We start from the raw sequence: 24,389 nt of genomic DNA on the forward strand, positions 1-24,389 counted from the left end.
CGCCTGGAATGTCAACTTCCTATAATTATTATGATTATTATTATTCTTATATTACTGTGTGCCATCCTTGCCGTACCTAGTTACTAACTCATCCTACGATTACCATCATCAATGACATGGACTTTGTGTAACCATCACCATAATTCCCATTTTCTTCACTTTTAAATTCTAAACACATCCATCTCTCTTCACAAGCCATTACAATGAGGTAAACACACAGTCTTGTTCAAAATCCGGTCACTCCGTCACCGTTCACCAGGTCCACGGCCGTTGGCCACTTTGACCAATGTCGTTATTGAAAGGAGCTAGCTCCTACAACGACGATCAAAAGTCTCCTCAACCCTGGAGGTCCGGAGACCCTTGGTCGCCACCCCATGATCCCACGGGACCTTCTGTCCATACTGGTGATCCATCAACATCGCATTCTCTATCGTCAGCTGTCCGGGCGAGAAAGGACGAATATATTCGCAAGGAGACGGTCAAAGTCAAGGTCGGAACCTGGAATGTCGCCTCGATAAATGGCACTGAAAAGGATCTCGGAGCTTGGTTCGTTGGAGGATACGGCGTCAAGGGTCTGTCCCAGGACCTGGCTGGCCTCGCTGTTGAAACTCAGCCAGTAGCCGGCCAGGAGAATTCGATTGAATCCGTAGAGGCCCAAGAAGCTCGACTCGCCAAGAAGAAATCGACTTTGCCCAAGGATGATATCCCCGCTGTCGACCACGACTCCGATATCGACTTGTACGTTCTTGGCCTTCAAGAAGTTATTGACGTCGCCTCCATGACCGAAGCCGTCAAGCCTTTCACTGACCCCAATCCGGCTAAGAAATGGAAGAAAGCCCTCACTACCGCTCTCCCACCGACTTATCAAATGGTTGCGGAACAGCAACTGCTTGGCTTACTCATCCTCATCTATGCTTCCCCTACACTGGCCCCTTCTATTTCCAACGTTAGCACCGCCAGTGTCGGCACCGGCTTGATGGGCTATCTTGGCAACAAGGGTGCCGTCTCTGTCAGGTTGATGCTCGCAGAAACAACAAAGTTTTGTTTCATCAACTGCCACCTGGCCGCCGGTGCTGATCAAGCTGCCTTGAATCGCCGCATCTGGGACACCAGCCAGGTATTGAGTCGGACCAGGTTTTCGCCCGTCAGTCCTGATGGCGAGGTGGTTGAGTCAGGTGAGGAAAAGATTGGTGACGAAGATTTTGCCTTTTGGTTTGGCGATCTCAATTACAGACTGGACGACATTCCCGGTGAGGATGTTCGCAGGCTACTTCTCCTTCATACGCGAAATGAATACGATGTCACCAATCAATCCAAGCGCCGGATCGACAGTGAGTTGGGCTTCATCAACGCCCCGTCCTCGGAATCTGTGCCAGCCCACAAACATTACGAATACAGCGACGTGGAACTCCCGGCCTCAGAAAGCGCCGCCGAACCACCATTGGATCCCGAGTCCGACCCTGCATCGCTTCACACCACCATCAAATCTCTGCTAGCTCACGATCAACTTCACAACCAGCAACGCCTGCGCAAGGCATTTCACGATGGCTGGAGAGAAGGAGATATCAAGTTCTTACCAACCTACAAGTATGACGTTGGCAGTGTGGGCATGTTTGACTCGGGCGAGAAGAAGAGGAGCCCCAGCTGGTGCGACAGGATTCTCTTCCGCACGAGGCGAGATCTCCATATGTCCGAGGAAAAGTCCAAGAGACTAGAAGAAGCTCGCAAAAAGGACGAGGCCATGAGAGCACAGGGTCTGGACCAAGCCACCGCCGAACAAGACGTTCTTTTCGACTATGACCCGGATACGGACGGCCTGGCTTACGGTGACGACGGCGACGGCGACGGTGAGTGCGACGATGACTTTGGTGAAGCGGAAGATGCCCTTCACGACGCCGAATTAGTGCAGACCAGAGATGATTATGGAGACCCCATCCTTCTTCACCACTACATCTCGCACCAACGGGTCCTGTCCTCAGATCACAAACCTCTCGATGCTATCTTCACCGTCACCTACGACGCTGTGATCCCCGAATTGAAAGCCAGGGTCCATCAAGAAGTCGCCAAAGAATTGGACAAGGCAGAAAATGAGAGTCGTCCTGCCGTGACTGTGGTAGTTGACAATCTTTCGGATCTTTCCAATCCAAACGCTGACGGACCGACAGACATGAGCGCCGTCGACTTCGGACCTATCCGCTACCACGAGCGCCAAACTCGAACTGTCACCATTGCCAATACCGGCCAGATACCGGCAACCTTTAGCTTTGTGGAACGACCCTCAGATGCCGAAGATGATGTAAAGGCTGTTCCGGACTGGCTCACACTTGACATCAATCATGAGACTATCGAACCCGCAACTAAGTCAGGGACCGGCCAAGAGCCGCGCTTCACCCTTTATCCGGGGGATAGCACGGTCGTGGAGCTGTCGATTCAAGTATCTAAACCCGAGCTTGTGCATGGCCTCAACTCGAGCGACGTCGATTTGGACGATGTTCTGGTACTGAGAGTTGAAAATGGACGAGACCATTTCATTCCTGTCAAAGGCACATGGCTGCCATCGGCATATTTTCGAACCTTGGGAGAACTCGTTCTGGCACCCGAAGGGGGCGTGCGCCAGATGCAGCCTCGCCGCGGAGGTGATGTTGCCGACCAGACCGCCGCCGCGCACCATTCTGCGCCCAAAGAATTGTTTCTTCTCACTGAACCGGTCCCCAGCCTTGTTGAACGTTCCATCGCCGACTGGACAATGGTCCATGGCACCGATCAACCACCTTGGCAATATGAAGAACATGGGCTATCGTGGCCATTCGTTCAAGAAACATGGACATTTCACCAAGGCGAAGAACGATCGGATTTACTCGCACGAGTAAGAGAATCATTGGACATGGCGAGGCCGCTGGATGAAAGCTTTGACGCAGATGTCACGTGCCTGATTCGACTCGAAGTACTGGCCGAAGTGTTACTGACCTTTCTCGAGTCTCTGCAAGACGGAGTGGTGACAGCAGAAGCATGGAAAGAGATTGAACAGCATCTTGACGACATGGATAAAAGTAAGGTGCAAGGCAGCGAAGCCGACATCCAGGAAATGGCAATGGACTCGTTGTCCCGGTCTCCGGTGCACAGTGTGTCGTTTACGTTTATCACGTTTATGCTGACGCGAATCATCAATGAGCTGGTACCTTATGGGGTAATGCCGCCCAGCGCCGCAACGGCACCTGCAAGTCCTCGAGATTCCAAACGCTCTCGGACGTCGACGCTCTCCAGCGAGACTGGACCAGCGCTGCAGTCAGGCCAGACAACCCCTTCGAAACGTAGTCTGTTTTCGCCGTTACGTCGGCGGCGGGCCGAAAGTGCATCATCTTCGTCAGGAGTGGCGGCCACAGTGGAGGAGCTCTTATTCGAGCGACGCCAGAAGTTGGCAGCGGCATACAGCGGCATTTTCGCAGGTGCCATCATCAGGTCAGAGAAGGATTCTACGGTCAAGGGAAAGGAGAAGAAGGCCTTGGAGGCACGTAAACAACGGGTGATGCAATCATTTCTGGATGCCAGGCATATATAAGAGACAACCGGAGACGATTCTCGGGGACCAGGCATGCACAGAGGGAAATTAAGGCATTGTACAGGTGGGATTGTCTCCCAACATCATCTTTCACGCCTCGCTAGGATCTGTCCAAAGTATCCCAGTGTGAAATGGCATTGTATCGGATAGGAGGCACACCAATATAAAGCAGTACGGTGCCAGGCGGTTCTGGTGATGACCCAAACGCTCTCTCTATCAGCGAAACTTGGTGGCCACAAAATCCCACCATTGTTGATGCCGTGGCCCAACCCAAAGAGTGATGAGCACATGCCTGAGTTAACATCATCTGGTCAAGTAAAATGGCTTGAGTTGACAAGGTCACGAGTCTATCTACCAAGAAACATCTCCAGATCCCAACTTTTCTTAGAGCGTGAAACTAAGCTTCTCTAGGCGGCCAAGGGCGAGCTTGTCTGAACTGGTGGATGGCCAAATTCCCAAGCAAAGTCATATGGCATCCATTCGACTGGTGCAACTGATCAGCTGCGCAATTAACTGACCACACATGCTGCGGTGGTACGTGTTGATCTCCTACGCCTGGTACCTCAAACTGGTTTCAAAGCGGACATGTGCACCCGTTTTCCTCTCAATGGCCAGTAAGCAGTGACGGATGGTCCAGGGGGGCGCCTCGGCCACTCACGCCCTTCAACTCAGCCTCTGAGAGATTTTCCCCTGTGGGTGCTGTTAGTATTATGGATTGCGGGCTTATTCAGCAGCACGCTTAGCGGGCGATCGTTGCGCCCTTGAACCAGACCCTGTGACACCAGCGCAAACACAAGTGCAAATGGCTTAAAACTGACGTCAACTGAAGGCCTGGACGAGTCAAATCTTAGATCGTGTGAACGTTGTTCCAGCAAAATTCTCAGTATATTTCTCATCGTTGAAGCGGCGCGTGACCGCCATATGGCTCGCCGTCGACCTGAGTGAGTATATATACATCCAGCGTCGGCGAGAGGAAGGCGAATATTCCCTCTGTCCACCAAACCAAGCAAACAAACCCAAAGACATCAGAACAAGAATCTTTTGAAAGCAAAAGAGACCCAGCAACAATATCACTCTACCACCAACCCCACACAATCCAAGCCCACAACACCAAAGCAAAGATGCAATTCAAAAAGTACATCCCCAAGTGGCTACAGCCTGTCGATGAGCCACAAGCACCCATCAGGATCTACGATGTCCCCGTCGTGGACCTCTTCCACCGGAAAAATAAGCGCAACAGTGTTGACTCTCAAGCATCAACATCGACCGAAGCATCAGCCACGGCCACAGCAACGGCCCCTACCGAACAGAGGCGAAGCAGCTGGCACCCCTTCATGGCCTTTGGGCGATAGACCACGATCGAAAGGGTGCGTGTGACCCCAGATCCAGCGGGTAGATCCTGGATGTGAGATCCACGACTGAACCCGGCCTGTATTATTGTTGTACAATACTTATACTGTACTTTCTATCTCGGCGGTCATCATCTGTGTTGAGTTTAGCGACTTGCGGCTTGCTGAAGAGCCTGACAACCAGTGTTCGTTGTTGGACACCTTTGTACCTACTATACTATCTGATATCCCACATGACCGGGTGAACTACCTGCCTGTCATCCAGGCGGAACCTGGAGGAGCTAATGCATCAACTATTTTAAATTGTCTGTAACAACAACGTTATCCGCTTGCCACTTTTTGAAACTGATGCCGCTAGTAGTCCCTCATCTGCTCAATAAAGGTTAGGCACAATTTCTACACGACAGTCTTGCTTGAACAGCATTTGCCACGACGTATGAGAGTAGTCCTGATCGTCGGATTGATCTTTGTGATATTTGACCGTGATAAAGTCTTTGTTGTCACCAACTGAGTCCGGGTCAAGGCTTAGGCTGTCTTGGGAATGAGTTTGAACGTCCAACTCTGCTTAATTTTGAACTGGATTAGATCCCGATCGTTCTTGACTATCTGTTCACGTGGTTGATGGAGCCGTCTTACCAACGAGAAGATCACAGTGGACCCATGATCGATATTCTCCATTTAGATATCTAACTCGGGTGGGCTACGATGGGGGCTTATCGTGAATATTCTTAAGCTTGTTGATTTCTCCGAGGCCTCGCTTATGCCGCTCGACTGGGTCCTAAACTGTTGTATCCAAGAGCTGTAGATGGAGAGCAGTGAGAGCATCTCCTGAGATGGTGGCGGACATTAGGTATTCTCCATTGTCCTGTTGAATGTCAGATTCTATCACACCAAGCACCTTGATCGAGATTCTTCTGATGGATTCACCCAATCAGAGCATATGCTTTCTTATCCATGATAAACTTGACGATTCATCCCGATTCTTCGTATGATGCCAATGGATTTCCTCGGGGATTCGGTCGTAGCTTCACCCCGTGTTCAGTCACTCTTTCCTTATCAAACCATTTATGTACGACTGCCAAGGAGTCGTGGGGAGGCAAGCACGACTCATACTACTACAGTAAAATAAAAGAAAGGAGACACATGGGACAACGACTTGGCATCACGTGGCACACCATCCCTCCTCTTCTTTTCAACCTCGTGGGGGATGTTCCAACTTCAACTACAACCAAACCAATCTCACGAACAATCAATCAGATCACCAAGGCCAACACCCAAAATACTTGATATCTAGTGCCAGTCATGTACGATAAGAATGATTCCTCAGCATTCCAATAATCAGGCCAACATAAACCTTATCGCTTCTGGTAGTTGGCTAATGGTTCCCCAGCCAAACACAAGTGGCCTGATGCACGCCATTATCATTCAGTCCCACATCTCCCGGTTTGCGCCAATTTCAATTCCCCACATCGCTATAAGAATACACAAGTACCTCCGCGGTCTATACACTTTGTGTGCCAGCAAAGACCCTCTATCAACCATCTGTTGCGTCCGGACGTAGCACGTATGGCCTGGATGATTATTATTCGGTCTTTTCATTTGTCCCTCAGCCTCGCTGATATTGTCAACCCCAGCCCGTAGCCCAGCCAAATGCCCGTTCGGCTGTTTGGTTGCACCATCCGGCCACAATCTACCTTCGCCTCAGACCGCTCTCCGCGGAATTTGATCCCTCTGTTCTTTCACCAAGTCCTTCTTGTCAATCATTTGTTGACGCCGGTAAGCTAAACAGGTGAGCAACTAACCGTCTGTCATATTTGGACCCTACTACCAGTGGTCTGACCAATGTTTCTCCGCCCAATACTCTTACGTACTTTCCAATCCAGTATTTCCTATTCCTCCCTCTCTCCATCATCCATGCATTCTATATAAGCCAGTCCTGATTGACTCAACTCCTGTGATCCATCCATCCAAACAATACTTGTATAAACTGGGAATGCTCGCTCGTTCTATTTTGTCTAGACGTCTACACTATCATCCCAATTTCATCACAAGGATGGCAACTGTCAGTGTCTCCAGCAATCTTCCTGCCTCATCAGAAAATGCTTCCTTTCATTCATCCCCCCCAAGACCGGCATTAAGTCCGGAACATACAGCCATCATCAAGGCTACAGTGCCCGTTCTTGCCGAACATGGTACTGCCGTCACAACTCACTTCTACAAGCGCATGCTAGAGAGAAACCCTGAACTTCGCAACATCTTCAACAATGCCCACCAAAGGACTGGCAGTCAACCCACCGCTCTGGCTAATGCTGTCTTCGCATACGCCGCCAATATCGATAATCTCGGTGCCCTGACCGCCGCCGTCTCTCGCATCGGTCACAAACACGCCAGTCTGGGAGTCCTACCTGAGCACTATCCCATTGTGGGTGAAAATCTCCTGGCTTCGCTAAAGGAGGTTCTGGGTGACGCCATCACGCAACCCATCATTGATGCCTGGGCTGCAGCATATGCACAACTCGCAGACATCTTCATCTCCTTTGAAGCAAATCTCTATGAGCAAGCCGAAGCCACTCCAGGCGGATGGACAGGCTGGCGCAAATTCAAGGTCGTCAAAAAGGTCCCCGAAAGCGACGAGATCACTTCTTTCTACATGGAGCCCGTTGATGGAGGCTCTCTCCCTCCCTTCAAGCCTGGTCAGTTCACTTCGGTGCGCGTCTTTGTGCCCGAGCTCAACGTCTACCAACCCCGCCAATACAGTCTCTCCCATAGTCCAAACGGCCAGTATTTCCGAATCTCAGTCAAACGAGAGTCAGCACAGGGTGATGACCATCCCGCTGGCCGTATCTCCAACGCCCTACACGCCCAGACACCCCAAGGGGCCGAAATCGAGCTTGCCTACCCATATGGCGACTTCACCCTCGACGTCAATGCCTCCACCCCTGTGGTTCTCATTAGCGCTGGTGTCGGCTTAACCCCAATGCTTTCAATGCTAGACACTTTGGTCTCGCAATCCGCAACAAGTCGCCAAGTGCTCTTCTTGTATGCCACACGCAGCGGCCGCGTCCACGCTATGAAAGATTACTTGGCCAAAGTCGTTGAACAGCAGCCTCAGGTCTCCAAGCTCGTCTACTACCAGAACGTCGAACAGGGCGACCGCCAAGGTCAAGACTATGACTTGAAAGGCTACATGGACATGGCAGCTATCAAGGACAAAGTTCTGCTCCCTGATGCAGATTACTATTTGTGCGGTCCACTTCCGTTCATGCAGATTCAACAAAAGTCTCTAGAGAACTTGGGCGTTTCCCCCGACAGGATCCATTCCGAGGTCTTTGGATCCACCACTTCATGATAGATTACATGTCATAGCTTGCTAGATTTGCGACATCTAGATTTGGACCAAGCGGAGTTGGGCTACAGACAAGGGAGATATTTAATGATATATTATGACTATAATGGAATGGCAGAACTTGCACTTTCTTTCGATTTGCTACCGGTTGATAATACGACATCGTTGATATTATTGTGCCTTGTGTCTATCACAATTTTCGCGACTGCTTCCTGCGCCATTGCACGTGCTAGATGTCTAAATGGTCAATCGGACTGCGAGTCTATGTCCATCGACGCCATATGATATTGGGCAATCCAAACCTCACCACGGGGCATCTATGCCGGTGGTGAAAAGGCCTGGCCATTACTTCGTACTCAACCTCTTTATCATTTCCCCATTCGTTACTGCTCTCCACCTGGTCTCTCTTTCAGTCTCTCAGACACGTCTCTCTCACTCCTTGTTTCAACTTACCATCCATATGAGATATCCCACGACCAGAGTTATGCGAAACAGGCTTCGCTGGGGTCATGGCCATCGTTGCAATAGGGACAGATCGGCCATCCTGGAGCACGCATGTCACGTGGTGTGGCTGTCGTTGAGAGTGCCAAACACGCACCTCCGCTATGGTGGTGATTTGTTGACAATGTTGGGCCCTCTGCTCGCGAAGCAAACGACGTGCCGGAGACACTCTTATTCTGACAAGTCTGGCCTGATCCAACACAGGTATGCATCTTGGCAATGGATGATTCCAAAGTGTTTCTTGGGAAAGCCTCGAAAAACTTTTGATCAGGTGTCGATCTGAGAAAGGGACTACTTGATAACACTGGAATTGTCGTCGTCGTCGATGACGGCACGGTATCGATATCAAGGTCCTTTTCAATTCTTTTCGGGTTCTCAGTTGTTTGGAGAGTAGACTGTAGAAGCAGAAACAAGAGATAAATCCAATTGATTTATTACCAGCATCATGATTGAGTCAAGGCTCGATTGTCCATCGTTCAAGGTACTCCGGCAGATAATGTGTCTTGTCTCGTACAACAAAGAGCAATCGAGTCAACAACTGCAGTCATGGATCAAGACAAAGTGACCAGAGCCAAAGTACAGTCACCCCTCGGATAAAGTGCTTTGTTCTGCCTTGTTCGATTCTTGCGCCTCATCTGCCAGCCAACGACAGCATTCATCGTCTTGGAAGACTCACTTTTGGTGGATGTCGAGGTCGAATCGATGAGAAAGCGGAAAGCGAGAAGATGCACTCGGCGCACGAACCTCATGTCAGTTGGCCATCTAAAAAGCTCGCTTGTTAGCTAGATTAGGTCTTTCAAGTTGTGTTGGTGAAAATTGTAATTTGTCTCAATATCTTCTGTATTGATGTCTGCCTTCAAGAAGAGGGGCTTGAGCAAAGACAACCCCAGCTTCCCAATCCGACATGCCCAGGGCTATCAATCGAAACTGCGCCTGTCATATTCTTCCTCGAAGAAAGCCATCATGATTGACTCATGGCACCGGGACTGCATGACATGGAGACATCGAGACATCGTGGCAACCCTAGCATTCCAGTCATCTCGCCCGTGGCATCGTCCATTCCCGTCTAATGTATTCGTCACGTCCATTTGTATGTAGGTAGCCTATCCACGCTCGACTTGGGGCTCCTTGCTGATTTGGTCGCAACCATGTCCGCTGCCAAGGTTCCCTTCGGTAGTATCGGGCCTTCTTTTGCGGAAGTGCGAATCACTGCCATAACTTGCCCTTGTCGGTCATTGCTTGAGTCCTCAAGGCGCGGCCTGTTGCCAAAAGTCTAAACTGGCAATCACATCCTCTCCTGTTTCGTCTTCGTATGCGTAAAGAATCTGCCTGCAAGTTAGCTCATCTTCCCAAACTTCTATGCCATACTGACCTCTCGAGTACTTGAGTGCAACATCCTTACGTTCTTGCCAGTCATGACATGAATCAATTCACTAGTTTCAATGTGCCGGATCTCGATGAAGCTAGGCTCGAATGCGAGGATATAAGGATAGTTCAACGCGAATGCCTGCGGCGTTCCTTCCCACGTGATTCTCCAATCTTGTCGCGCCCGCCAGCCGTTGCGGTTGACAAAAAAGCTGAAGTCGGAGTAGTTGAGCAAGAATTCGCCGTTCAAACGTTCGATATGGATGGGCTTCACGTTTTCCCGTCTCGTGACGAAATCAAGTGATGTGTCGGCCTGATCAAGAAGAGATTGACGTTCAGTTGTCTCAAGAGACACAACCTCAAACCCTCTCGTGCAGCCGACACACAATGTCGATCGTAGATAATGCACAGAGGTTGATTCGGCTGGGATGTAAAATTCCTATGGCAAATGTGAATATCTCGAACCAAGCACCCGGGGGGGGGGGGGGGGAGAAGGAAGACCAACCTTGAATGGTTTGAGAGCGTCTTGCCCGCTGGCAAACATCTTACTTATTGCCGGCTTTTTCTTACCCTTAGTAAGATCATCCATCGGCTCATATACCTTAATCGTCGTCGAGAGCGCCGAAGTCTTTACCGAACATACCAAATGTCGTCCTAGGCCAATTCCAGCTTTGAAGAAGTTGGCATGTCCCTGAATCTTGCGTGGTCTAGTCGCGAGCGGATTCTGATTGTTAGGATCTAGAGCCTCAAATGGGTAGGATGTGAGAGTCTTGTTGGACAAAACAAGCAAAAGTCGGTACTCCTCAAGTGTGTCGATTTGAGAGACCTGGGTAGCGTCTAGAATTCGTTTGGGCTTGATAGTTTTGTCTTTCGGCCAGCGGTCTGCGATGTAGATCCCGTTGTCTGTGCCATAGATAAGCTTACGGCCGCCGTCTGTGGGGACCAGGCAGTTGACACGGTTCTGAGAATTGAAAAATCGTTCGCATAGAATCGTTCTGGTATAGAAGTTGCTGCTGCGCTCTCGCAGCTTTGTCTGTTGCTCTTCCACCAGCTCAATGAACTTCTTACGTTGGGTGATTGATGTGGCGTACAGCTGTAATTCATACGCGCCTTTCCCAAGATGGCGAAATGTGACTGGATATGTCTCTTTTTGTCCAGGCTGGGTGGCGGAAGATTTTGCGCCCGGCAGGAGGCTTGATGACGGTCGCTTCGCAATGCCCAGGCGGGGTATAACCTGATCCATCTCGGCAATGACAAGTAATTCTAGGGGAATAGGCTTCCGGTACACACGCAGTTCGTCCCTTTTGTTGACAGTCTTGTTGCGACACATCAGCACTGCATGATCGAAAAGGTACACTTGCACCTCTGAGCTATCCGTCGGGTTTTTCTTGAAACTCATTTTTGTCAAAATCACCCGGTTTTCTTCCGTTAGTTTGAGATCCGTGTACTCGCCCGCATTCCATTTCAACTGCTGGTTGAGCTGGAGGAGGTTGAAATGGTTCTCTGCCTTGCCGCTTTCAGCATTGACACGGGCGAGAAAGTCTTTGATGATGCCAATAGCCTTCGGTATATCCTTCTTATCCGGATTCTCATCCTTTGTATACTTTAGCACATTGTCGAGTAAGAGAGGATACCGAGCCAGACGAGTCGTGGGCTTGGTGAGATAGCCATTCAGCTCCAGTTTTCTTGATTCCTTGAGTCTCTCAGTGTCGTCAACAAAGCGTGCGAACGCCGGGTTGGCTCCCTTTTCTTTCTCAAACTCAAATTTGCCGTACATCTGGTTCGCACCATACTTGATGAATGGATCGAATTGTGGAACCCATTTCAAGAAGACATCGCCAATACTGTGCACCACATGTTGCTCCTTTTGCCTCTTTGACAGCTCGTCCGCAAACTTGGAATTTACGGCAAGAACCTCTGAGAGATTTCCGAAAACGGTTCGAACGAACTTTTCTCGTTTCTCTTCCTTGATTGGTGACAGTGATTGTCCGAGGCCGCGGAGCGGCCGAATCCAAAAGTCGCGTAGGTATTCCAAGTCTTTGACAAAGTCACGTTCGGTGTACATGAGCTCGGAAATGACTTCCTGTCTCTTCTTCTCCTTGTCATCGATCTTGTCAGCAACTTCCTTGGGAACACTGTTGATCCAGAGCTTCTGTTCCTGGTCATCGTTGTCATGTAAGCTACCGCGGGATCCTGAATGTCTCAGGCCTGGTTGAGGTCTGAGATTGAGACGGGCTTGCTGTTCAAGTCGCCGGGGACAGGCGATTGAATAGCAAAGATGATCCTTGGTGCAGGTAGGAGAGTAGCATTCTGTCAGAAGCGTGAAAACTCCATTTACGTCTTTGGAGGAGGCTTCTTCCCCCATGGTTTCTCGAAACTGGTACACCTCCCCAGGAGCATCTCTCAATCGGTGTTCGTACGTGACATCGTGGAAAAACTTCTGGGCGTCGAGTGCACGCCCGAGGAGGAGGGCCAAGTTTCTGTCAGTAGTTTTGATGATGTATGCAATCAGATCCACCGCCTCGGCGCCAGTGAATGCATTTTTGTAAGACAGGTCATTTTTGGTTCTGTCACCAACTCCAATTCGTTCTTGAAAGGCATTTGCGACACGCGATAAGAGAGCCGGATAAACGAGAGGAGACTTCCGTTGCACGACGGTGGTTGTCGTAGAACTGGAGGAACCCGGAGTGGGGGTTGGCCGACTCCTCATACTATCAGAACGCGATCCATTCACTGGGGTGGTCGTGATGTCGGACGAAGCAGAAGCGGCGGAGGTGGTAGAGATGGTCCTTGTGGGAAGGCTACCTTCGCTAGGGCGCCTAGATCTCGCCACAGGGGTGTAGACAGGAGATTGAGACGAGGCAAAGGATCCGTGACCATTGTATGGGGTGAGCGCAGCAAACTGATCAGCAAAAGGATCGGCCTCAGATTCTCGAGGTCTTGGTGGAACAACTCTTCCACTGGTCAAATGTTGAGCGTGATCCCGATCAGAGGAGTAAGTCCCCATCGACATTGCACGGCCATCATCAGGGCGGTCGGGTATGTGCCGACCCTGAGCAGTAGTCCTGGAGCCACTGCCCATCGGTGCATACGGCTGTTGTCTAAACGCACCTGCAGTACCTGGCTGAAAGCTGCTTGGGGGAGGACGGTAGCCTGGCGATTCGCCGGGCCTGACCATGGAGCGTGATCGATAAGCATCGTTGTTAAGTGCAGGAGGAGGCATGCGGTTGGGGATGGGTTTTCTCTCGTAGGGGCCCCCCATCTGCATATGCATGGGTCCAGGACCGCGAGTGTCGAGGCGTTGTGGAGGTGGATATGGTCTTCGATCTGGGAAAGGCGGCATTGGATTGGAGGGTGGAGGGCGAGATGCATTAGATCCATTCATGTAGGGCTGGCTGGGTGCGTAGCCGTTGGTCCTATCGTAGTTATGTCCCGTCGGTCGCATGGGCTGAGGGTGCGGTGGACCTTGCCTCATGGACATAGCGTGTGGAGACTGCGTAGACGAAGTCATACTCTGAGATCGATCGTACATCGGCCCCGAAGGTTGTGTTGTCATCGTCTGAGATCTTCCAGGAGGAGGCATTCCGCCAAAAATGTTGTGGAAGGCGGCGTCCCTTTGATGTTCCCCTGTGGCGCCATATCCGGCGGTCCGCGCGCCATGGTAACGCGAGTCCGGCGCACCATAGTCTGCCATGCTCAGTCAAGAGGTAGCAGGTATCCGACGAGGCAGGAAAGAAATATGAGATAGTGTCAGGAGGTCATGAATGTAGTAGCAGTCGTGATCGGACGGTTGACAAGATGACGGGTTGGGGAAAGGTGTGAAGCCAGTCTGACGTGATGAGATCGCTCAAGCTAGACAGAGTCTCGAACGACGATAGAAGGTGCTGAAAGGGGGAGTTGAAGGAGCTGTGGGCGTCGAGACAATGGTAACTAGGGGGAGATCAATGGCAGCGCATGAGAGATGGATCGAGTGAGAAGCGAGGGTGGTGAGGACGTGTGGGAGGTAGAGGCGGTAATTCAGTGTGCGGATGGCGAGTGGTAGAAAGTCATGCTCTCTCTTCCATGCCAGCAGGAAGGGTAGAGAGGGAGGAATGGAAGAGAAGGGTGAAGGATATCGAGAATAACGGTATGTGCGAAGAGCAGATGAATTGAGAAAATCGCGAGGGATACTGAGATAAAATGGAATGAATTGGACGTGGAGTCTGTGAGTGGCGGATGGTGTGTGGTGAGTGGAGGGAATGCTGTGGGTTGTGATTCCACGGAAGAAGGCGAGGTAGCTGCGGTTGCTGTTGCTGTTTACCGACAGAGTTGCCTGTTGGTTGGGAGGTACGTGGAGGTAGTGAGGTAGTGAGGTGCTACGGCACAGGCGTCAGGGATGCTTGTCACGACACCGTCGAGGCCCCTCTGCCCCTGGGTTTCCCCCTTTAGTCGCTAAGCTGATGCTGGCTTTGGGGGGCATTCAAAGGGCGACCATAATCTACCTAGGTGCCGATGGGGAGGCACTAGTTGGAAGGCAGTACGTATACATGTGCTGCTCAGCCTAGCAACGCCGCTTTAAAGTGACGTTGTCCACTGCTGTCATCCCGTCACCCTTTCTCAATGCGATAGGTTAGATGAATCCCTATCGGCCTCACGTGCCCTTAACAAACAATATCACTATTGTCCTCCCAGAATAATTTTACTACAGTGTGATGCTATAGAGAAGGGTGCAATTTGGAATCTGTGTCATTATACTATGTGAGCTGACTTTGACGGAGCTGAGGGGAATGGGATTTCCAACGCTGCTTTTGTCACATGAGAAAGTAGCACCTCCCAAGTCAAGCGACCTGGAAGGTTGGCCGGGTGCACCTATATCCCAAAGTGTTAGGCAGGTGAATGGCCTGTGGGTTCACTACTAAGTTTGCGCAGGCACATCATCATTTCTCCGCTAACTGCGCAGCTCAACGATAGCTTCCTTCGTGTTGCGCACTCGACAACGACACCATCGCCGACCAACACCGCGTCCATATCTCAGCTTCACGCCCTCCTCCTCGACGTGCCCTTCCCAATTCACTCAACCTTACAGACACTATGTCAACGGTCTTTGAAAGCCCGGGGAGCGAATACACCCCCAAGTTCGCTCCCTTTTTCGGCATGGTAAGTTACCTGTAGCGTCCTCGATCAATCCTCACTAATCATGGGCAGGCTGGAATAGCTTCTGCAGTAAGTAAATTAATATGTCCTAGACTGTACCGTCGTCATGCTGACCAGTGTTTGCTAGATGATCTTCGGCTGTACGCTTCCTCCAAGACCCTCGGATCTCGTGCAACGGTACTGACACCCAAATCTCAGGCATTGGAGCAGCATATGGCACAGCTAAATCAGGAATCGGAATTGCCAACGTGGGAACCTACAGGCCTGATTTGATAATGAAGGTCTGATATTGGTACGAATAACCTTGGTGTCCATGCTGACCTGGCACAGTCTCTTATCCCTGTCGTCATGTCTGGTATCATCGCCGTGTACGCTTTAGTGATTGCAGTCCTAATCGCCAGCGACATTGGCCCCCCACCGCAACAGAATTACAGCCTATTTACTGGTTTCATGCATCTAGCAAGCGGCCTCAGCGTTGGACTATCCGGGCTGGCAGCTGGCTACGCCATCGGGGTTGTGGGAGATATGGGTGTTCGATGCTATCTACAACAATCTCGAATCTTTGTTGGCATGGTGCTGATACTCATCTTCGGCGAAGTCCTCGGCTTGTACGGCTTAATCGTTGGCTTGATCCTGCACTCCAAGTCGTGAACTACCGATTGGTTGTGTTTATGAGGCGGATTTTACTGGCGGGCAGACAAGACTACCATGTGGGCAACCGTACAGCGGTTGGCCTCGTACGATAGAGTGTAGATCACGATAAAGGGAAGACGGCACAAATGACGATCATCGATTCTTCGTCAAATTCTGATTGTTTGTTATACGTCCAAATCCAACGTTCACTGTAAGAACCTGCCCACATTTCCACCCACGTGGTCCAGGTCAAGCAAGAAGGTGTCGTGACCGAATAAGCTCAAGTCTTCGCCCAATTCAACATGTTTTACAGTACGGTTGCCTGTTGCCCGCAATGTCTCGGCAATCTCTCGCTGCTGCCACGCCGGGAATAGAATATCACTTGCCACGCCCAACACAAGAACTGGGTGATCTCTCAGGACCGACATGCCTTGTACGAGATCTTGTGGCGGTCCTGACTCGACTGGCGTAACAATTTCGTCCATCGCAGCCGTGGTTGTTTGTTCTTGATATTTCTCCGAAGGGAGAGTCAAACTGCACGACGAGTCGTTTTGCATGTGGGTTCCGTTACCCAAGCGCCCGAAGTTGGCGCTGTTCTGTTGGCGGCGTTTCCTGACGGACTCCTGGTGCTCATGGCCCAAGTCGAACAGATCCATGGCTTTAGACACATACAAAAGTGAATTCGGGTCATACTCGAGGCTGAACTTTTCACCTGCGTGGTCGAGATAGGTTTCGATGAGGAAATCGGGACATAACGCCGGCGGTTTGTTCGGATCAGCACGTTGTCGGCCAAATCTGTTCTCCCATTCCGGGCCGCTGCGGTAGGTCACGGTAGCGATCTCTCGCGCGAGTTTCATGCCCGAATGAGGTGGGATGTGGTCGTAGTAGAAACCACGATTCCACTTGGGATCCATCATGAGGACTTGCCGCTGAGTATGCCGCATTGCAATGCTATACGGGTGACTTCTCGCACACCCGGAGATGCTGACGATCTTGCCCACACGCTCGGGGAAGTGCACGCCAAAAGCAAGCGATTGCATGCCGCCCATACTTGCCCCGACACTTGCGTAGAGGCGTTGGATTGACAAGTGGTCGAGGAGCCGTGCCTGGGCTCGGACCATATCGTCCATAGTCAGGATGGGAAAGCGAGTAGCGTAACGTTGGCCATTTGAAGGATCAATGGAAGAGGGACCTGTGGAGCCATAGCAACCTCCAATGACATTGGTGCATATAACAAAGTATTTGCTTGTGTCGATGGGGAGACCAGGGCCGATGAATTTCTCCCACCAACCGGGTTTCGGGTTGGCTGCGGTGCTATGGGCGTGACTGGATGCGGATAGACCAGTATGTAGCAGAATGACATTGCTCTTTTCATTGTTCAATGTTCCCCATGTCTCGTATGCAATCTCAAAGGAAGGGAGTACACCTCCCCAATCGAGGAGAAGCGGCTCTCGGCTGTGGAATACAAGGTGGTTGCCTGTGGTATAAGAAGGCTCTGGGCCAGACTCGTGTGACTTCTTTTGCAGGGCGGCTGTTTTCCTTTCTTGGGCATCGAGACAAGGAAAGGACATGGCAGGGTTGCTAGATTCGAATACATCCTTCCACGGTTCCTCCTCCATTACAGCCGCAGCCTGGGCTTGACGGGCAGTATGGGTATGTACTGCAGCATGCCGCTGCTGGAATTGACGGTCGAGAAGCCTTATGTTCTCTCCTAGGCCTCTTCTTGGGGACGCACATGGGGCCAGAGATTTTGAGCCTCTTCTCAGCAGGCGCGCTGCAATCTGAGTACCTCTTGGGGCAGACATATTGTCTCCGGTCGAAGGAAGGGATAATGGAACCGGTACAAGGACTCCGGCGATCGGTGAGTGAGGGACAGACGTCCTACAAGACGTCTGAGAAAGAGTGACACCATATTTGAGTCCCGCCTTCACGACTTTGTCTACCCAGCGAGTCCTGGAGTCGAATGGAAACTTGTTAAAATCACATCATCAGCGGCCAATAGAAATGCAGGCCGCGAGCCCTTGGCTGCCGAGGCTGCTTACATCATCCGGGGTGCCATTCCTTCTTGATTATTATAGGCGTACGAGTTGTAGGCATAGAACTTCGAGAAGACTTCTGAACAAACAAAGATGAGGACCAGGACCGCAGCATCATGGCAAATTAAGTAGTATTGCAACTAACAAGAACGTCATTAATGCTAGCATGAGCGTTGAGCTATAGATACTATAAGGCTATCCAAATGTACAGACATTCTCCGTAAACGTCAAATTCGCTTAGTTGTAGTCTGCAAACATTGCCAATGTTGTTGACGTGCTATATTGACGAAATAGGTACTTACTGTAATCCAAGAATGATTTGTGGCAAATGCTCGTGGGCACAACTTGTCATGAAATGGATCCTAATCATCAAACTTGCAGCTGCAATAAGGCTTGTTTATTTATTCTCTGTTTGAATGGGAGAAAGGACCTGCAAATCCACACAGTTTGTCGCTCTGAAATTACCAGATAAAGTCTCAGACATCAGAGCTCTTGTCGATTTCTTGCAAGTGCATGATCTGTTGAGATGTCATGTCAACCTCAATAGTTGGCTATTTCCGTTTTACATAGTGGTGTTGTAGGCCAAGAAAACAGAAAAGATTCGACACGATAGCCTTGAGGCATTATCTTGATGTACAGGGTACGCGTGGGAGCCCTACCAGTGGACCAGGAGGATAGACACCTCGACACCATTAATAGGTGGAATCGAGACCTGGTGGCCCTCGTGTTACTATTTTTTGGCGGGATCGTTCGGGGTTTGACATTTAGCGAGGCGCGCTGGAAAGCTTGTAGATCGCTCCCTGACGTGGAGCCTGACTGGGACTGTGCACTCTCTACCCATGCGTAAGGAGTAGGCAGTGCTTGGATGTTCACTAAACTATGTAAAGCTAGAAGTGACACAGGCTGCGTCAGGGCTCAGGCGCACCCTGAACTCCGCAGGGAGGTTTATGCCTGAGGCTGTGGCACCCGTGGCACAGAAGATAAACTTAATTATTCAAAGGTTCTTCAGGTTCGCCGCTCCAGGGGCACTCGTAGGCATTGGAACGGATCACTACAGCTGGCAACAAAGAGTGCAATCACACTCCCCTGAAACAAGTACATCATCGATATTATTTATCCTTGTTTCCTGTTCCACATCCTGCAGATATGCGCGGCCACCTCCACCGGCCAGGCTCTCAAATTTCGTGACAGCGAAACTGCCATCGAGCATCCTACTCTATCGAGATCACAACATCCTCCCTGTACATAGTCCTCTCCCCGTACCCTCGCATCCTTTGAACGGCCACCGTCACTCGAGGGCAAACAGTCCCAGCATATTCCCCCGTCTTCTTTATCCCATTGCCGCATTCATCGAAAACAAGCGTGCGTACGCCGAAATAATGAGGAGATGAACACATTTTCCATACCATACACGGACGAATCGCTGCATGGTCCTTGCACACGTTGGTGCTATTCACTCGAGCCTACTGAACGGCGGACCCTAAACCAACCTACACCCTTGCTGCTAGACGTTGGTATCTAAAATCCAGAAGCAGTCCCACACTTGTCCGGGCCGACTGGCCAGTGATTGTGACAGGATGGTCCTCTCCTCGCCCATTCGCAGAGCGCTCGTCGTTGCCATCCTCCTCCTGGCTCTCTTCTTCCTGCTTAAGTCCTCAGTCTCCGAGTCTACAGCAGAGCCATCATATCCACTCAGTGATGAGTCGTCCAAGCGGCCATATCCACCCCCAAGAGCCCCAAAGAAGGATGCCGTCGACCAAGCAACTCTTCAAGACGTGGCTTCCAGATCCCTGAGAGAAAGACTGAAGTATCATTTTACATATGACATGGAGGGGAAATTCCCGGCGTATATATGGCAAACTTGGAAGGTTGGCCCTGATTCAGGTGATTTCGAGGGAAGGTTGAGACCCTTTGAGGCGTCGTGGTCAGAGCTACACCCCTTGTTTGTTCACGAACTTGTCACCGACGCAGCGGCGGTTCACCTTATCAGCTATCTCTTCGCGTCTGTACCAGAGGTTATTGAAGCGTACGAAGCCATGCCTCTTCCGGTCCTCAAGGCAGACTTCTTCCGGTACCTGATCTTGTTGGCGAGGGGTGGGATCTACAGTGATATTGACACAAAGGCGTTGCAATCTGCAACCGACTGGCTCCCACAAAGTTTGGACCAGGCCTCGGTGGGCTTGGTAGTTGGGATTGAGGCCGACCCTGACAGAGCGGACTGGGCGGACTGGTATGCCCGCAGGATCCAATTCTGTCAGTGGACAATTCAAGCCAAGCCTGGACATCCCGTTCTGCGAGACATTGTTGCCACAATCACCGAGGACACGTTGAAAATGAAGAGATCTGGCAAGCTGCGGAAAGGCAAAGCCCCAGAGAAGGGGATCATGGAGTTTACCGGTCCCGGGGTATGGACCGATGCAATTTTCTCCTACTTTAACAACAAGGACTATTTCGACTTCACCTCTCGAAGGTCCAATGTCTCGTATTCCGACTTTTTCGGGATCAAAGAGCATAAGCTAGTTGGGGATGTTGTCGTCCTACCAATCACCAGTTTCAGCCCTGGCGTTGGCCAGATGGGTGCGGAAGGAGCTGACCATCCCATGGCCTTTGTAAAACACGAATTTGATGGTATGTCGCGAAGTACTCGCCTTGAATGTTGCTAACTTCGTTGCAGGATCTTGGAAGCCCGAAAATGAACGAATGTGATTAGCCCGGATGCTAATAACAGTCGTCGAGTCAAGGTGAATGCCCTGTCCTGCATACGCAGGACGGTAAACCCTCTTCGCCGTCTCCATTCTCGACCCGCCATATCGACGCAGCACACATCCCCATGCAATTAGCAACTAGGTTAGTTGAAGTGCAAGTGCATTAAGGTCGCGGCAGCAGGTTGAAGGTGAACGACTCAAGCTTTCACGATAGGTATTCTAGACGGTCAGAGAGGGCAAACCAATAACGTGTACGATAGGAGGTAGTTATGAATGTCGACCCGTATCTCCAGGTCCAGGTGATAACAAGACACAACGTCCGTGTACTCCATAAAATTGGTGGGGCCGAACGCACATACCGAATATTGTTATTGACTCGAAACGGAATATCTAGCGCTATTCGCAGCGTGTGCTGGTCGATGTATTTTACCATCGAAGACCCTTAGATCTTACGCTGCTTTCTGCCAGAGAGACACAGAATGCGATCAGGTACTTGGAGTGTGGTCACTTTTCCACCTCTTCATCTGCCACAGGGCTGGATATGGAAGGCGGTGCAAAACATCTGCAATCCCAATCAATGAGGAATACGAAATGTGCACTAGATTCTCGAGACATGCGAGGGTTTACGGCTGAGATGTCTGAGGAAGCAAATAGATACCGAAAGCAGCAGGGTCATCGAAAGTTGATATCTCACTAAGCCTCATGGGTGACCCTTCTCTTACAGATCGCAGCCCCACCTGCGTGACACTCGATCCGGACGGGTGGCCTCATATTGACCTAGATGACCAAGGGGAATGAAGATGTCTTGTCCAAGAGGGGAGCAGCTCTAGTTGATCACCATCGTATGAATACTGTGCCGTGTTGAGGAAGAAGTATTTCATACTGGAGAATCAATAAAACTTGGCAGTCATGTGCATTGACCTCTGAGCTTTGTGCCTTGTATGAGGTACCGTGGGTACTACTACTCCGTAGGTACTAATAACTTAGTGGGCGTAAGAGGCTGGTTTTTTAATAATGCCCACCACGGCTAACCCACACCTGTCCCCAGTGCCACCTACTCCGTATGGACTCAGGCAGCTGTTTGTAGTTTAGCAGCAAATGAAATTGACTTGAGCATAAAAGTGCAAATGCTTTTACGGGCGATCGTCTGTTGCTCGAGGACCCTCAACGTCCTCTAACGAATCTCCCGTGGGCCCTTGTGCGCTTGTGTCCTTTACCCTTGGTAGCATTTTGTGTCCTCTGTGGCTCTGTGAGTTGGTGCCAATTTTCGTCATGTCACGCATGTCCACCAGCCGTTGCCAATCCGCCCCTCGTCAGACTCCAGAGATTTGCAGTCCGGGATTTGCATGCGAGCTCCTCGTTGGCGATTTCAATCCCATCATGAATGGCTCGCCCGGCTCCAGACTTTAGCCTCGCATCGTCGCTACCGTAATCTGTCTCCCACCAATAAAGGCCACGGTTCCTGGCCTCTCCTTTGCGCTCTGTAGTCTGGTTTCCATTGCGGCAGCGTCAGTTATTAACTACTACACCACTTCTTGCATGGATTAGCGAGACCCAAGTCCTCATAACTTGATCCACCTGTTCATCTGCCTGTACCACCATCTGCGACGACCGCTCGAGACTGCTGTTTCTCCCGGCGCTTGCTATCTACCACCAGATCCCTCAATCTCCTAGGCCACAGAAGCCAATACCTGTCCTACCATCTACACACAACGCACTCTCCCCCGCCGATTTCCCCCTCCAACCCAGCCACCCTCACCCAGTTCGCATGAGGTCACATCGACCCCGACATGAGAAAAGGCCTCCTTGGCTGTTAGCCTGAGAAGATGCAAATTGGCTGCTCCGATGAGCACCACGACCCTTCACCCGTCGTCGCAACAGCCGCCGGCGAGAGCGACCTCAGCTCAAGGTCATAGACAGCATCTGCGCACCAGCAATCCCCACAACGTGCGAAGCGCCTCCAACCCTCAACCAAGCCGCCCAAACGACAGAGATCCTTCCCCCCAACATGCACTACAGCCGGCTTCCAACGAAGCATTGACCCCAGCGGAGAATTCGGTCGATTCCAAGAGAAAACAGGGAGGGCAACCCTCCCGACGCCTCAAAGTCACCGATTTTGACCTGATGCGAACACTGGGCACTGGTGAGCACATTGATACCTGATCAGAACAAGATGGATGATCGGCCCACTAACCTGTGTCTTCTGCATAGGCACCTTTGCGCGTGTGTGGCTCTGTCGATTCGCCCAGCCGCTTCCACAGGATCGGGACAAGGTGTTTGCACTGAAAGTGTTGAAAAAAGTTGATGTGATCAAACTCAAGCAGGTTGAACATGTTCGCAACGAGAGAGATGTGCTTGCTGCCGTTGCAGGCCATCCCTTTATCACGAATTTGATCACCTCCTTCTCCGACGAGACATCCTTATACATGCTCTTGGACTATACTCCCGGAGGCGAGATCTTTTCATACTTGCGACGCGCTCGTCGCTTCCCATTTTCCACCGTTCAGTTCTACGCTGCAGAAATTACACTAATCCTTGCCTATCTCCATGAGGTGCAATTTGTCGCCTATCGCGATCTCAAGCCCGAGAACATCCTCCTTGATGTCGATGGCCATTTGAAGCTGGTTGACTTTGGCTTTGCAAAATACCTGCCTCCTGCCCAGGACCCACCATCGGCGTTCTCCAAACTAGGCGACGAGCAAATGGAGCCTCAAGCCAGTGGCGCAGGTGTCACTTATACACTATGCGGAACTCCAGAGTATCTTGCGCCCGAGGTCATCCGTAACACTGGACATGGCACCGCGGTCGACTGGTGGGCCCTCGGAATTTTGGTCTATGAAATGTTGATTGGACAACCTCCCTTTTGGGATCAGAACCCCATGCGAATATACGAGCAGATTGTTGCCGGACACATACGATTTCCCACCTCTCACCCCAGCCATCAAGGACACCGACACAGTCTCCACGTGCCCCGAGCCGCCAGGGACTTTATACTTGCACTTTGTAAGACTGACCCCACTCAGCGCCTCGGCCACATCGCCGGTGGCAGTAAGAGAGTCATGGAGCACTATTTCTTTGACGGCATCGATTGGGATGAGATCTACTACCGCAGGCGGCGTGGTCCCATCATTCCCCGGGTTGAGTGGGCTGGAGATGCTGGCAATTTTGATGAGTACCCCGATCCCGTACAGGGAGAAGAGAGCGAAGGTGGTCGCGGCAAATACACCGATGAACTTCGGCAGGAGTGGGAAGAAGCGTTTGCCTCGTTCTAAGTTGGAATATTACATACCACCTCGCGCATATGTTTGGAACACCTGGTCATGAAAGGTGCAAGGCAAAGGGTGCGGGTCTTGTTGACGTGGTTACATATGACGATGGCGTTGGCCATGCTGATAGTTACGTATTTGTATGTCATTTTGGATTGTTAAGGCATGTTCACTTCTGTTGCTGGACGTACGCTTTGAATATTGCGATGCCATGAAAAACGATACGGTTATTGGTCGAGTATTTGGCACTCTTAAATGCAATGGGCTGGCCAAGATGTCGGAACCCGCCTAGGCCTGTCACCTATACATAGTATAAAAGTTTCGCCATGGTACCAGGAGACTTCACTAGGTTGTGGTTGATAGAACACAGAGCCTTGTTCGTTTATTTATTTGTATCGTGATAGATACCTAGTACCAAGGCGGAGACACTTCATTCGCGTGGGATTAATGACTTACGACTTACGGTTGGTTAGGTAGCTAGGCATCACACGCCAGC

The 24,389-nt window shown here is 50.9% G+C and overlaps 8 protein-coding genes across 10 annotated transcripts; 6 read left to right on the top strand and 2 right to left on the bottom strand.

Moving 5' to 3' along the window:
• The first annotated feature begins 55 nt into the window (after nt 1-55).
• On the top strand, nt 56-4,167 carry PV10_05375 (uncharacterized protein). The gene has a single exon (XM_016370032.1). The coding sequence runs from the start codon at nt 287-289 to the stop codon at nt 3,557-3,559; it is 3,273 nt and encodes a 1,090-aa protein (XP_016222325.1). The 5' UTR covers nt 56-286; the 3' UTR covers nt 3,560-4,167.
• Nucleotides 4,168-4,680: 513 nt separating this feature from the next.
• Nucleotides 4,681-4,911, top strand: PV10_05376 (uncharacterized protein; the record flags this gene model as incomplete). The annotated part of the gene is made up of 1 exon (XM_016370033.1): nt 4,681-4,911. The coding sequence occupies one exon, from the start codon at nt 4,681-4,683 to the stop codon at nt 4,909-4,911; it is 231 nt and encodes a 76-aa protein (XP_016222326.1).
• Nucleotides 4,912-6,901: 1,990 nt separating this feature from the next.
• On the top strand, nt 6,902-8,257 carry PV10_05377 (uncharacterized protein; the record flags this gene model as incomplete). The annotated part of the gene is made up of 1 exon (XM_016370034.1): nt 6,902-8,257. The coding sequence occupies one exon, from the start codon at nt 6,902-6,904 to the stop codon at nt 8,255-8,257; it is 1,356 nt and encodes a 451-aa protein (XP_016222327.1).
• A 935-nt stretch (nt 8,258-9,192) lies between these two features.
• PV10_05378 (uncharacterized protein) lies at nt 9,193-14,415 on the bottom strand. The gene is made up of 3 exons (XM_016370035.1): nt 10,626-14,415; nt 10,128-10,559; nt 9,193-10,080 (listed from the first exon to the last, which is right to left on the bottom strand). Exons 1-3 carry the CDS (start codon nt 13,812-13,814, stop codon nt 10,003-10,005), a joined length of 3,699 nt encoding a protein of 1,232 aa, XP_016222328.1. The 5' UTR covers nt 13,815-14,415; the 3' UTR covers nt 9,193-10,002.
• A 599-nt stretch (nt 14,416-15,014) lies between these two features.
• On the top strand, nt 15,015-16,188 carry PV10_05379. Of its 2 annotated transcripts, XM_016370036.1 has the most exons (5): nt 15,015-15,256; nt 15,305-15,322; nt 15,381-15,393; nt 15,452-15,534; nt 15,584-16,188. In XM_016370036.1, the coding sequence occupies exons 1-5, from the start codon at nt 15,191-15,193 to the stop codon at nt 15,902-15,904; spliced, it is 501 nt and encodes a 166-aa protein (XP_016222329.1). In that variant the 5' UTR covers nt 15,015-15,190; the 3' UTR covers nt 15,905-16,188. The 2 variants fall into 2 exon arrangements, with proteins under 2 accessions (XP_016222329.1, XP_016222330.1); XM_016370037.1 differs by having other exon boundaries at nt 15,015-15,322.
• PV10_05380 (homoserine O-acetyltransferase) lies at nt 15,988-17,835 on the bottom strand. Its single transcript, XM_016370038.1, has one exon. It carries the CDS (start codon nt 17,689-17,691, stop codon nt 16,093-16,095), a length of 1,599 nt encoding a protein of 532 aa, XP_016222331.1. The 5' UTR covers nt 17,692-17,835; the 3' UTR covers nt 15,988-16,092.
• Nucleotides 17,836-18,956: 1,121 nt separating this feature from the next.
• On the top strand, nt 18,957-21,532 carry PV10_05381 (uncharacterized protein). The gene is made up of 2 exons (XM_016370039.1): nt 18,957-20,550; nt 20,597-21,532. The coding sequence occupies exons 1-2, from the start codon at nt 19,500-19,502 to the stop codon at nt 20,626-20,628; spliced, it is 1,083 nt and encodes a 360-aa protein (XP_016222332.1). The 5' UTR covers nt 18,957-19,499; the 3' UTR covers nt 20,629-21,532.
• Nucleotides 21,533-22,003: 471 nt separating this feature from the next.
• PV10_05382 lies at nt 22,004-24,059 on the top strand. 2 transcript variants are annotated; one of them, XM_016370040.1, is made up of 2 exons: nt 22,004-22,770; nt 22,839-24,059. In XM_016370040.1, the coding sequence occupies exons 1-2, from the start codon at nt 22,473-22,475 to the stop codon at nt 23,897-23,899; spliced, it is 1,359 nt and encodes a 452-aa protein (XP_016222333.1). In that variant the 5' UTR covers nt 22,004-22,472; the 3' UTR covers nt 23,900-24,059. The 2 variants fall into 2 exon arrangements, with proteins under 2 accessions (XP_016222333.1, XP_016222334.1); XM_016370041.1 differs by having other exon boundaries at nt 22,004-24,059.
• The last annotated feature ends 330 nt before the right edge of the window (nt 24,060-24,389 follow it).

This window comes from Exophiala mesophila (genome assembly GCF_000836275.1).
Source record: "Exophiala mesophila strain CBS 40295 unplaced genomic scaffold supercont1.4, whole genome shotgun sequence".
Classification (NCBI taxonomy): Eukaryota; Fungi; Ascomycota; class Eurotiomycetes; order Chaetothyriales; family Herpotrichiellaceae; genus Exophiala; species Exophiala mesophila.